The 12,457-nt window shown below is 44.1% G+C and overlaps 1 protein-coding gene across 4 annotated transcripts in view; it reads right to left on the reverse strand.

The window, feature by feature from the left end:
* Positions 1–12,457, reverse strand: part of LOC106589770 (slit homolog 1 protein) — a 230,758-nt gene that overhangs the window by 23,711 nt on the left and 194,590 nt on the right. For all 4 annotated transcript variants that reach the window (XM_045710028.1, XM_045710026.1, XM_045710029.1 and 1 more), the window contains 4 exons: positions 11,551–11,717; positions 7,090–7,222; positions 3,814–3,882; positions 3,125–3,196 (listed from right to left, as the gene is read on the reverse strand). In XM_045710028.1, the coding sequence (XP_045565984.1) occupies positions 3,125–3,196; positions 3,814–3,882; positions 7,090–7,222; positions 11,551–11,717 (441 nt within the window). The remainder of the gene's footprint in view (positions 1–3,124; positions 3,197–3,813; positions 3,883–7,089; positions 7,223–11,550; positions 11,718–12,457) is intronic.

A 12,457-nucleotide genomic window follows, 5' to 3' on the forward strand; every position in this document is an offset into this window, starting at 1 on the left:
AGAACACCTTAACATATATCTCTCCTGTTATAACACATCCTAGAATGAGTAATAAACAGGCAGAACACCTTAACATATATCTCTCCTGTTATAACACACCCTAGAATGAGTAAGAAACAGGCAGAACACCTTAACATATATCTCTCCTGTTATAACACATCCTAGAATGAGTAAGAAACAGGCAGAACACCTTGACATATATCTCTCCTGTTATAACACATCCTAGAATGAGTAAGAAACAGGCAGAACACCTTGACATATATCTCTCCTGGTATAACACATCCTAGAATGAGTAAGAAACAGGCAGAACACCTTAACATATATCTCTCCTGGTATAACACATCCTAGAATGAGTAAGAAACAGGCAGAACACCTTAACATATATCTCTCCTGGTATAACACATCCTAGAATGAGTAATAAACAGGCAGTACACCTTAACATATATCTCTCCTGGTATAACACATCCTAGAATGAGTAAGAAACAGGCAGAATACCTTAACATATATCTCTCCTGGTATAACACATCCTAGAATGAGTAAGAAACAGGCTGAACACCTTAACATATATCTCTCCTGGTATAACACATCCTAGAATGAGTAAGAAACAGGCAGAACACCTTAACATATATCTCTCCTGGTATAACACATCCTAGAATGAGTAAGAAACAGGCAGAACACCTTAACATATATCTCTCCTGTTATAACACATCCTAGAATGAGTAAGAAACAGGCAGAACACCTTAACATATATCTCTCCTGGTATAACACATCCTAGAATGAGTAATAAACAGGCAGAACACCTTAACATATATCTCTCCTGGTATAACACATCCTAGAATGAGTAAGAAACAGGCAGAATACCTTAACATATATCTCTCCTGGTATAACACATCCTAGAATGAGTAAGAAACAGGCAGAACACCTTAACATATATCTCTCCTGTTATAACACATCCTAGAATGAGTAAGAAACAGGCAGAACACCTTAACATATATCTCTCCTGTTATAACACATCCTAGAATGAGTAATAAACAGGCAGAACACCTTGACATATATCTCTCCTGGTATAACACATCCTAGAATGAGTAAGAAACAGGCAGAACACCTTGACATATATCTCTCCTGTTATAACACACCCTAGAATGAGTAAGAAACAGGCAGAACACCTTAACATATATCTCTCCTGTTATAACACATCCTAGAATGAGTAAGAAACAGGCAGAACACCTTGACATATATCTCTCCTGTTATAACACATCCTAGAATGAGTAAGAAACAGGCAGAACACCTTGACATATATCTCTCCTGGTATAACACATCCTAGAATGAGTAAGAAACAGGCAGAACACCTTAACATATATCTCTCCTGGTATAACACATCCTAGAATGAGTAAGAAACAGGCAGAACACCTTAACATATATCTCTCCTGGTATAACACATCCTAGAATGAGTAAGAAACAGGCAGAACACCTTAACATATATCTCTCCTGGTATAACACATCCTAGAATGAGTAAGAAACAGGCAGAACACCTTAACATATATCTCTCCTGGTATAACACATCCTAGAATGAGTAAGAAACAGGCAGAACACCTTAACATATATCTCTCCTGTTATAACACATCCTAGAATGAGTAAGAAACAGGCAGAACACCTTAACATATATCTCTCCTGTTATAACACATCCTAGAATGAGTAAGAAACAGGCAGAACACCTTAACATATATCTCTCCTGTTATAACACATCCTAGAATGAGTAAGAAACAGGCAGAACACCTTAACATATATCTCTCCTGTTATAACACATCCTAGAATGAGTAAGAAACAGGCAGAACACCTTAACATATATCTCTCCTGTTATAACACATCCTAGAATGAGTAAGAAACAGGCAGAACACCTTAACATATATCTCTCCTGGTATAACACATCCTAGAATGAGTAAGAAACAGGCAGAACACCTTAACATATATCTCTCCTGTTATAACACATCCTAGAATGAGTAAGAAACAGGCAGAACACCTTAACATATATCTCTCCTGTTATAACACATCCTAGAATGAGTAAGAAACAGGCAGAACACCTTAACATATATCTCTCCTGTTATAACACATCCTAGAATGAGTAAGAAACAGGCAGAACACCTTAACATATATCTCTCCTGTTATAACACATCCTAGAATGAGTAAGAAACAGGCAGAACACCTTAACATATATCTCTCCTGGTATAACACATCCTAGAATGAGTAAGAAACAGGCAGAACACCTTAACATATATCTCTCCTGTTATAACACATCCTAGAATGAGTAAGAAACAGGCAGAACACCTTAACATATATCTCTCCTGGTATAACACATCCTAGAATGAGTAAGAAACAGGCAGAACACCTTAACATATATCTCTCCTGTTATAACACATCCTAGAATGAGTAATAAACAGGCAGAACACCTTAACATATATCTCTCCTGTTATAACACATCCTAGAATGAGTAAGAAACAGGCAGAACACCTTAACATATATCTCTCCTGGTATAACACATCCTAGAATGAGTAAGAAACAGGCAGAACACCTTAACATATATCTCTCCTGTTATAACACATCCTAGAATGAGTAAGAAACAGGCAGAACACCTTAACATATATCTCTCCTGTTATAACACATCCTAGAATGAGTAAGAAACAGGCAGAACACCTTAACATATATCTCTCCTGGTATAACACATCCTAGAATGAGTAAGAAACAGGCAGAACACCTTAACATATATCTCTCCTGTTATAACACATCCTAGAATGAGTAAGAAACAGGCAGAACACCTTAACATATATCTCTCCTGGTATAACACATCCTAGAATGAGTAAGAAACAGGCAGAACACCTTAACATATATCTCTCCTGTTATAACACATCCTAGAATGAGTAAGAAACAGGCAGAACACCTTAACATATATCTCTCCTGGTATAACACATCCTAGAATGAGTAAGAAACAGGCAGAACACCTTGACATATATCTCTCCTGGTATTAAACTTCCTGGAAAACTAAAGAGTTGTTTTGTTGTGTTCAATGCACTCATAGTGGACAGGTGGACAGGTGGACAGGTAGACAGGTAAACTGATCAGTGCTTACAGTGTGGTGAGCTGACTCATGTTGGAGAATGAAGAGATGGTGAGAGAGTTGATCTTGTTGTTACTAAGGTCTCTGAAAGGACACAGAACACACTGTTAAATCACTCGCTGTGGGGCGTCCACCCATTCTGCCCTGGGTGTAAAAATGCGCTTTAGTGATGAAATGTCACTTCCTTATGTCATAAAATACATTTCACCAAGACAAATATGATTGTTCATGTTATGAACTGTTCAGTGGGGTCTTTCTCTACCATATCATTTACATTATATCTAAAAAGTCGTAACCAAATGCATCCCATAATAAGCACCGAGCTCTGTTGACAGAGCTGAATTGAATTGAAAAGGCTTAGAAAATAAAAAGCTTGTTTTATGTCCTCCGGATTGGAGAAGAAAGATGACAAGTTAGCCACAGTTCTCCTACAGTATCCAGCCTAGCTGACAAAATTATATTGCCCATAGCCCTTTCTTTCTCTCGCCTCCATTGAAGTAGTCCCCCTAATTCTGGCCATCCTACAAGGGTAAAAACTTTTGAACTGATTACGATAGAGACATGAGGGGTGGACTGTTTTTTTAGAGTAACATGTAACCCATCGGTCAAAAGATGCGTTTTTGATTGGTCACTGTACACACTGTACACACTGCCAAATAACACCAGGTAAACATCAAGGTTGGCCAGGTAGACACACTCACACTAATTGGAGGTATTTAAAGGTAGAAAGCTCCTTTGGCACCATGCCAAACTGGTTCCCATCTAGATACCTGTGGAGAGACAGACAGATATTCAACGTTTAATACTTGTGTGAAATGGCAGCATTCAGAGCCCAAGTCTTTCTAAAGTCACATAGAGAGAAAGGCCAGACTACTAACCCTACCAACCCCCTGTCAGATAGTAGCACTGTCCCCCCACTCCTCCCCCACCCCTCTCTATCTCCCTCCCCCACCCCTCTCTATCTCCCTCCCCCACCCCTCTCTATCTCCCTCCCCCACCCCTCTCTATCTCCATCCCCCCACTCCTCCCCCACCCCTCTCTATCTCCCTCCCCCACCCCTCTCTATCTCCCTCCCCCACCCCTCTCTATCTCCCTCCCCCACCCCTCTCTATCTCCCTCCCCCACCCCTCTCTATCTCCATCCCCCCACTCCTCCCCCACCCCTCTCTATCTCCCTCCCCCACCCCTCTCTATCCATCTCCCTCCCCCCACCCCTCTCTATCTCCATCCCCCCACTCCTCCCCCACCCCTCTCTATCTCCCTCCCCCACCCCTCTCTATCTCCCTCCCCCACCCCTCTCTATCCATCTCCCTCCCCCCACCCCTCTCTATCTCCATCCCCCACTCCTCCCCCACCCCTCTCTATCTCCCTCCCCCACTCCTCCCCCACCCCTCTCTATCTCCCTCCCCCCACCCCTCTCTATCTCCCTCCCCCACCCCTCTCTATCCATCTCCTCCTTCCCTCCCCCCACCCCTCTCTATCTCCCTCCCCCATCCCTCTCTATCTCCCTCCCCCACCCCTCTCTATCTCCCTCCCCCACCCCTCTCTATCTCCCTCCCCCCACCCCTCTCTATCTCCCTCCCCCCACCCCTCTCTATCCATCTCCTCCTTCCCTCCCCCACCCCTCTCTATCTCCCTCGCCCCACCCCTCTCTATCCATCTCCTCCTTCCCTCCACTCCCTCCCACCCCCCCTCTCTATCTCCCTCCCCCCACTCCTCCCCCACCCCTCTCTATCTTCCTCCCCCACCCCTCTCTATCTCCCTCCCCCCACTCCTCCCCCACCCCTCTCTATCTCCCTCCCCCACCCCTCTCTATCTCCCTCCCCCCATCCCTCTCTATCTCCCTCCCCCACCCCTCTCTATCTCCCTCCCCCACCCCTCTCTATCTCCCTCCCCCCACCCCTCTCTCTCTCCCTTCCCCACCCCTCTCTATCTCCCTCCCCCCACTCCTCCCCCACCCCTCTCTATCCCCCTCCCCCACCCCTCCCCCACCCCTCTCTATCTCCCTCCCCCCACCCCTCTCTATCTCCCTCCCCCACCCCTCTCTATCTCCCTTCCCCACCCCTCTCTATCTCCCTCCCCCACCCCTCTCTATCTCCCTTCCCCACCCCTCTCTATCTCCCTCCCCCCACTCCTCCCCCCACCCCTCTCTATCTCCCTCCCCCACCCCTCCCCTCTCTATCTCCCTCCCCCACCCCTCTCTATCTCCCTCCCCCACCCCTCTCTATCCATCTCCCTCCCCCACCCCTCTCTATCTCCCTCCCCCCACTCCTCCCCCACCCCTCTCTATCTCCCTCCCCCACCCCTCTCTGTCTCCCTCCCCCCACCCCTCTCTATCTCCCTCCGCCCACTCCTCCCCCACCCCTCTCTATCTCCCTCCCCACCCCTCTCTATCTCCCTCCCCCCACTCCTCCCCCACCCCTCTCTATCTCCCTCCCCCACCCCTCTCTATCTCCATCCCCCCACTCCTCCCCCACCCCTCTCTATCTTCCTCCCCCACCCCTCTCTATCTCCCTCCCCCGCTCCTCCCCCCACCCCTCTCTATCTCCCTCCCCCACCCCTCTCTATCTCCCTCCCCCACCCCTCTCTATCTCCCTCCCCCCACCCCTCTCTATCTCCTCCTTCCCTCCCCACCCCTCTCTATCTCCTCCTTCCCTCCTCCCCACACCTCACTCCCTCCCTCACTCCCTCCCTATCTATATATCCTTCTCCTCATTCCCTCCCCTCCCTCCCCCACCCCTCTCTATCTATCTCCCCCTCCCTCCCTCCCTCCCCTCCCTCCCCCACCCCTCTCTATCTATCTATCTATCTATCTATCTATCTATCTATCTATCTATCTATCTATCTATCTATCTATCTATCTATCTATCTATCTATCTATCTATCTATCTATCTATCTATCTATCTATCTATCTATCTATCTATCTATCTATCTATCTCCCCCACCCCTATCTATCTATCTATCTCCCTCCCTCCCCCCACCCCTCTCTATCTATCTCCCCCTTCCCCCCACTCCTCTCAATCTATCTATCTCCCTCCCTCCCCCCACTCCTCTCGATCTATCTCCCTCCCTCCCCCCACTCCTCTCTATCTATCTCCTCCTTCCTTCCCCCACCCTCTCTATCTATTTCCCCCTTCCCTCCCCCACACCTCTCTATCTCCCACTTCCCTCCCCTCCCTCCCCCACCCCTCTCTATCTATCTCCCCCTTCCCTCCCTCCCCCCACACCCCTCGCTATCTATCTCCCCCTTCCCTCCCCTAACCCCTCTCTATCGATCTCCCTCCCCCACCCCCTCTATCTATCTCCCAATCCCTCTCTATCTATCTCCCCCTTCCCTCCCCCACCCGTCTGTATCTATCTACCCCTTCCCTCCCCTCTCTCCCCCCATCCCTCTTTATATGTCTCCTGACCCATCCCAAAAAAACCTGCTCATTAAAATGTCCTCTTGTTGCAGTGGATCTCTCTATCGCTCACTTTCTCTCTCACACACACACACACACACACACACACACACACACACACACACACACACACACACACACACACACACACACACACACACACACACACACACACACACACACACAGTCCTTGGCCATCGTAGTTGGAGTGACATCAGTATTAGCCCTGGAGGCCTCTGGGAGTAGAGAGGAATGTCTGAGAGGAGAACTATAATGTTTATTTATTCTCTATCTCTTTCTATCTTTCTCTCTCCTCTCTCTCTTTCTATCTTTCTCCTCTCTCTCTCTTTCTTTCTTCTCTCTTTCTCTATCTCTTTCTTTCTCCTCTCTCTCTCTTTCTTTCTTTCTTCTCTCTCTCTCTCTCTCTCTTTCTCTTTCTTTCTTTCTCCTCTCTCTCCATCTTTCTTCTGTCTTGACTACATTGCTACAATCTGCTCATGTCCATAAAGTTTCACCTGATTGTATCATAAAACAATCTTATGATTGAAATATTTGATGTACTGAGGAGGAACTCACAATTCAGTGACGTTTCTGGGGATGCCTTTGGGCAGCACACGGAGGTGTTTGTTACTGCAGCGTACCACAGTCTCCAGACATGTACACTCACTGGGACACTGAGGCCTGGGCACACAGCTCATCTCCTCCACTCCTGGAGAGATAGAGAGGGAGGGAGAAGGCATCTTTCATTATTCATCTCACAAGAGAGATTTAATAGAGGAAATGAGGAAAGAGAGGTTAGATAGAGAGAACAGAGAGGTTAGATAGAGAGAACAGAGAGGTTAGACAGAGAGAACAGAGAGGTTAGACAGAGAGAACAGAGAGGTTAGACAGAGAGAACAGAGAGGTTAGATAGAGAGAACAGAGAGGTTAGATAGAGAGAACAGAGAGGTCAGACAGAGAGAACAGAGAGGTTAGACAGAGAGAACAGAGAGGTTAGACAGAGAGAACAGAGAGGTTAGACAGAGAGAACAGAGAGGTTAGATAGAAAGAACAGAGAGGTGAGATAGAGAGAACAGAGAGGTTAGACAGAGAGAACAGAGAGGTTAGACAGAGAGAACAGAGAGGTTAGACAGAGAGAACAGAGAGGTTAGATAGAGAGAACAGACAGGTTAGACAGAGAGAACAGAGGGGTTAGATAGAGAGAACATATTAAATGAGAGGTTAGACAGAGAGAACATATTAAATGAGAGGTTATATAGAGAGAACATATTAAATGAGAGATTAGATAGAAAAAACATTTTAAATGAGAGATTAGATAGAAAGAACATATTAAATGAGAGATTAGATAGACAGAACATATTAAATGAGAGATTAGATAGAGAGAACATATTAAATGAGAGATTAGATAGAGAGGACATTTTAAATGAGAGATTAGATAGAGAGGACATTTTAAATGAGAGATTAGATAGAGAGAACATATTAAATGAGAGATTAAATAGAGAGGAAATATTAAATGAGAGATTAGATAGAGAGAACATATTAAATGAGAGATTAGATAGAAAGAACATATTAAATGAGAGATTAGATAGAGAGAACATATTAAATGAGAGATTAGATAGAGAGAACATATTAAATGAGAGATTAGATAGAGAGAACATATTAAATGAGGGATTAGATAGAGAGAACATATTAAATGAGAGATTAGATAGAGAGAACATTTTAAATGAGAGATTAGATAGAGAGAACATTTTAAATGAGAGATTAGATAGAGAGAACATATTAAATGAGAGGTTATATAGAGAGAACATATTAAATGAGAGATTAGATAGAAAGAACATATTAAATGAGAGATTAGATAGAGAGAACATATTAAATGAGAGATTAGATAGAGAGAACATATTAAATGAGAGATTAGATAGAGAGGAAATATTAAATGAGAGATTAGATAGAGAGGACATTTTAAATGAGAGGTTAGACAGAGAGAACATATTAAATGAGAGATTAGATAGAAAGAACATATTAAATGAGAGATTAGATAGAGAGGACATTTTAAATGAGAGATTAGATAGAGAGAACATTTTAAATGAGAGATTAGATAGAGAGGACATTTTAAATGAGAGATTAGATAGAGAGAACATTTTAAATGAGAGATTAGATAGAAAGAACATATTAAATGAGAGATTAGATAGAGAGAACATTTTAAATGAGAGATTAGATAGAGAGGACATTTTAAATGAGAGATTAGATAGAGAGAACATATTAAATGAGAGATTAGATAGAGAGAACATATTAAATGAGAGATTAGATAGAGAGGAAATATTAAATGAGAGATTAGATAGAGAGGACATTTTAAATGAGAGATTAGATAGAGAGAACATATTAAATGAGAGATTAGATAGAGAGGACATTTTAAATGAGAGATTAGATAGAGAGAACATATTAAATGAGAGATTAGATAGAAAGAACATATTAAATGAGAGATTAGATAGAGAGAACATTTTAAATGAGAGATTAGATAGAGAGGACATTTTAAATGAGAGATTAGATAGAGAGAACATATTAAATGAGAGATTAGATAGAAAGAACATTTTAAATGAGAGATTAGATAGAGAGGACATTTTAAATGAGAGATTAGATAGAGAGAACATTTTAAATGAGAGATTAGATAGAGAGAACATTTTAAATGAGAGATTAGATAGAGAGAACATTTTAAATGAGAGATTAGATAGAGAGAACATTTTAAATGAGAGATTAGATAGAAAGAACATATTAAATGAGAGATTAGATAGAGAGGACATATTAAATGAGAGATTAGATAGAGAGGATAGTGTAAAGCTGCAGAGACAAAGACAGACCTAGTATTCATTCTCAGCAGGAAGCAGATTCACTTGTCAATATAGCTAACAGCTCAATAACACTCAGCCAGCATTGACCGCAGGCATAGGTACGGCTGAGTGTGTGTTTGTGTGTGTATGTGTGTCATAAGAATCGATCAGAGTCCTAGGTACTGCTAAGTGTGTGTTTGTGTGTGTATGTGTGTCATAAGAATCGATCAGAGTCCTAGGTACTGCTAAGTGTGTGTTTGTATGTGTGTCATAAGAATCGATCAGAGTCCTAGGTACTGCTAAGTGTGACATTTCTTGGTAAACAAAATAATAAAATACTTTTACGAAGACAGTCGATACCTAGAGTCACATTCAACCGCCTTTTGACTTTGAAAGAAGGAGGAGTGAGATATTGGGAAGCATGTTCTATCAGTCCAGTACCTGCTGGTTAACTTACCTCCCACACAATGAGGGCCGTCAATAGATCACTAACTTATCTCCCACACAATGAGGGCCATCAATAGATCACTAACCTACCTCCCACACAATGAGGGCTGTCAATAGATCACTAACCTACCTCCCACACAATGAGGGCCGTCAATAGATCACTAACCTACCTCCCACACAATGAGGGCCGTCAATAGATCACTAACCTACCTCCCACACAATGAGGGCCGTCAATAGATCACTAACCTACCTCCCACACAATGAGGGCCGTCAATAGATCACTAACCTACCTCCCACACAATGAGGGCCGTCAATAGATCACTAACCTACCTCCCACACAATGAGGGCCGTCAATAGATCACTAACCTACCTCCCACACAATGAGGGCCGTCAATAGATCACTAACCTACCTCCCACACAATGAGGGCCGTCAATAGATCACTAACTTATCTCCCACACAATGAGGGCCGTCAATAGATCACTAACCCCCCTCCCACACAATGAGGGCCGTCAATAGATCACTAACTTACCTCCCACACAAAGAGGGCCGTCAATAGATCACTAACCTACCTCCCACACAATGAGGGCCATGAATAGATCACTAACTTACCTCCCACACAATGAGGGCCGTCAATAGATCACTAACCTACCTCCCACACAATGAGGGCTGTCAATAGATCACTAACCTACCTCCCACACAATGAGGGCTGTCAATAGATCATTCTCTCTATCTTAAAGGGACAGTGCACACCCACCCTCCCCCCACAAAAAAACCCAGATGCTTTGACAACTCAAAAGGGGTAGATCTCTTTCTGTATATTGTGCTACAATCTGCAGTCTTCAGTCCCAAATGACTTGAAGCAGTTGTATGGGAAAGACTCGTAACTCCCATCAAGGCAGAACTGTGTGTGTTAGAGAGTGTGAGGCAGAACTGTGTGTGTTAGAGAGTGTGAGGCAGAACTGTGTGTGTTAGAGAGTGTGAGGCAGAACTGTGTGTGTTAGAGTGTGAGGCAGAACTGTATGTGTTAGAGAGTGTGAGGCAAAACTGTGTGTGTTAGAGAGTGTGAGGCAGAACTGTGTGTGTTAGAGAGTGTGAGGCAGAACTGTGTGTGTTAGAGAGTGTGAGGCAGAACTGTGTGTGTTAGAGAGTGTGAGGCAGAACTGTGTGTGCTAGAGAGTGTGAGGCAGAACTGTGTGTGTTAGAGAGTGTGAGGCAGAACTGTGTGTGCTAGAGAGTGTGAGGCAGAACTGTGTGTGTTAGAGAGTGTGAGGCAGAACTGTGTGTGTTAGAGAGTGTGAGGCAGAACTGTGTGTGCTAGAGAGTGTGAGGCAGAACTGTGTGTGTTAGAGAGTGTGAGGCAGAACTGTGTGTGTTAGAGAGTGTGAGGCAGAACTGTGTGTGCTAGAGAGTGTGAGGCAGAACTGTGTGTGTTAGAGAGTGTGAGGCAGAACTGTGTGTGCTAGAGAGTGTGAGGCAGAACTGTGTGTGTTAGAGAGTGTGAGGCAGAACTGTGTGTGTTAGAGAGTGTGAGGCAGAACTGTGTGTGCGGCAGAACTGTGTGTGCTAGAGAGTGTGAGGCAGAACTGTGTGTGCTACAGAGTGTGAGGCAGAACTGTGTGTGCTAGAGAGTGTGAGGCAGAACTGTATGTGTTAGAGAGTATGAGGCAGAACTGTGTGTGTTAGAGAGTGTGTGTGTTAGAGAGTGTGTGTGTTAGAGAGTGTGTTTGTTAGAGAGTGTGTGTGTGTGTTTCGACCCAAACTCACCCTCTTCACAGCGGAAGTCAGGCAGTACCACGTCCTGTAGTGGGATCTCTTTGAGGAAGGCGGGGCGCTGGCATCGAGGATTGCCCGTGACGATCTTTCTGCTTCTCAGCCAATCACCAAGCCAGGCCAGACGACAGTCACAGTTGAAGGAGTTAGCCAGGAGGTTACTGATGGAAAGAGAGAGTTAACAATTACACCAATTAAGCTTTAACTTGCTGTGTGGCGTGTGTGTGTGTGTGTGTGTGTGTGTGTGTGTGTGTGTGTGTGTGTGTGTGTGTGTGTGTGTGTGTGTGTGTGTGTGTGTGTGTGTGTGTGTGTGTGTGTGTGTGTGTGTGTGTGTGTGAAGGTGTGTGTGAAGGTGTGTGCGTGTGTAGGTGTGTTAGAGCCCTGCATCGGGTGAAAATCAGCTGTCGGGTAGAATGAAAACATTATTTCAACCCGTGGTTCGGCTCACAGTTCAGAACAATTACATTGCGGGTCGGAAACATTTGCAATCAATTTTTTTTACAGGAGCTTGTTGAGTTGCGAATTCCATTCAGTGAGTGGCGAGGGAGACATAAGACTACCAGCCACGCAGAGACGCTATTCCCATACGGGGCACCGGGGCACGTGCCCCCTCAGATATGTGCTGATTAATATATTGTATTTAAAAAACTGTATTTGTTGCTGTACTAGCCACCTAGCAATTTTGTGAAGTTGTCTTTAGCTAGCCCAGATAGGTTCCCAACCTCATAACTTGCTACCAAGAAGCCATTTCAGTCAATCAATCAAGTTATAGTTAGACAAGCTAGCTACTATCTTAGCTGGCATGCCTGCTGCCAAGGTTGGTAGACTTTAGAAAAACAATTCATTACTAAATGTACTGAATAAGACTCACATTCCTTTCAATCTTTTACCCAGATTTTAG

This window comes from Salmo salar, chromosome ssa28 (assembly GCF_905237065.1).
Source record: "Salmo salar chromosome ssa28, Ssal_v3.1, whole genome shotgun sequence".
In the NCBI taxonomy this organism is placed as follows: Eukaryota; Metazoa; Chordata; class Actinopteri; order Salmoniformes; family Salmonidae; genus Salmo; species Salmo salar.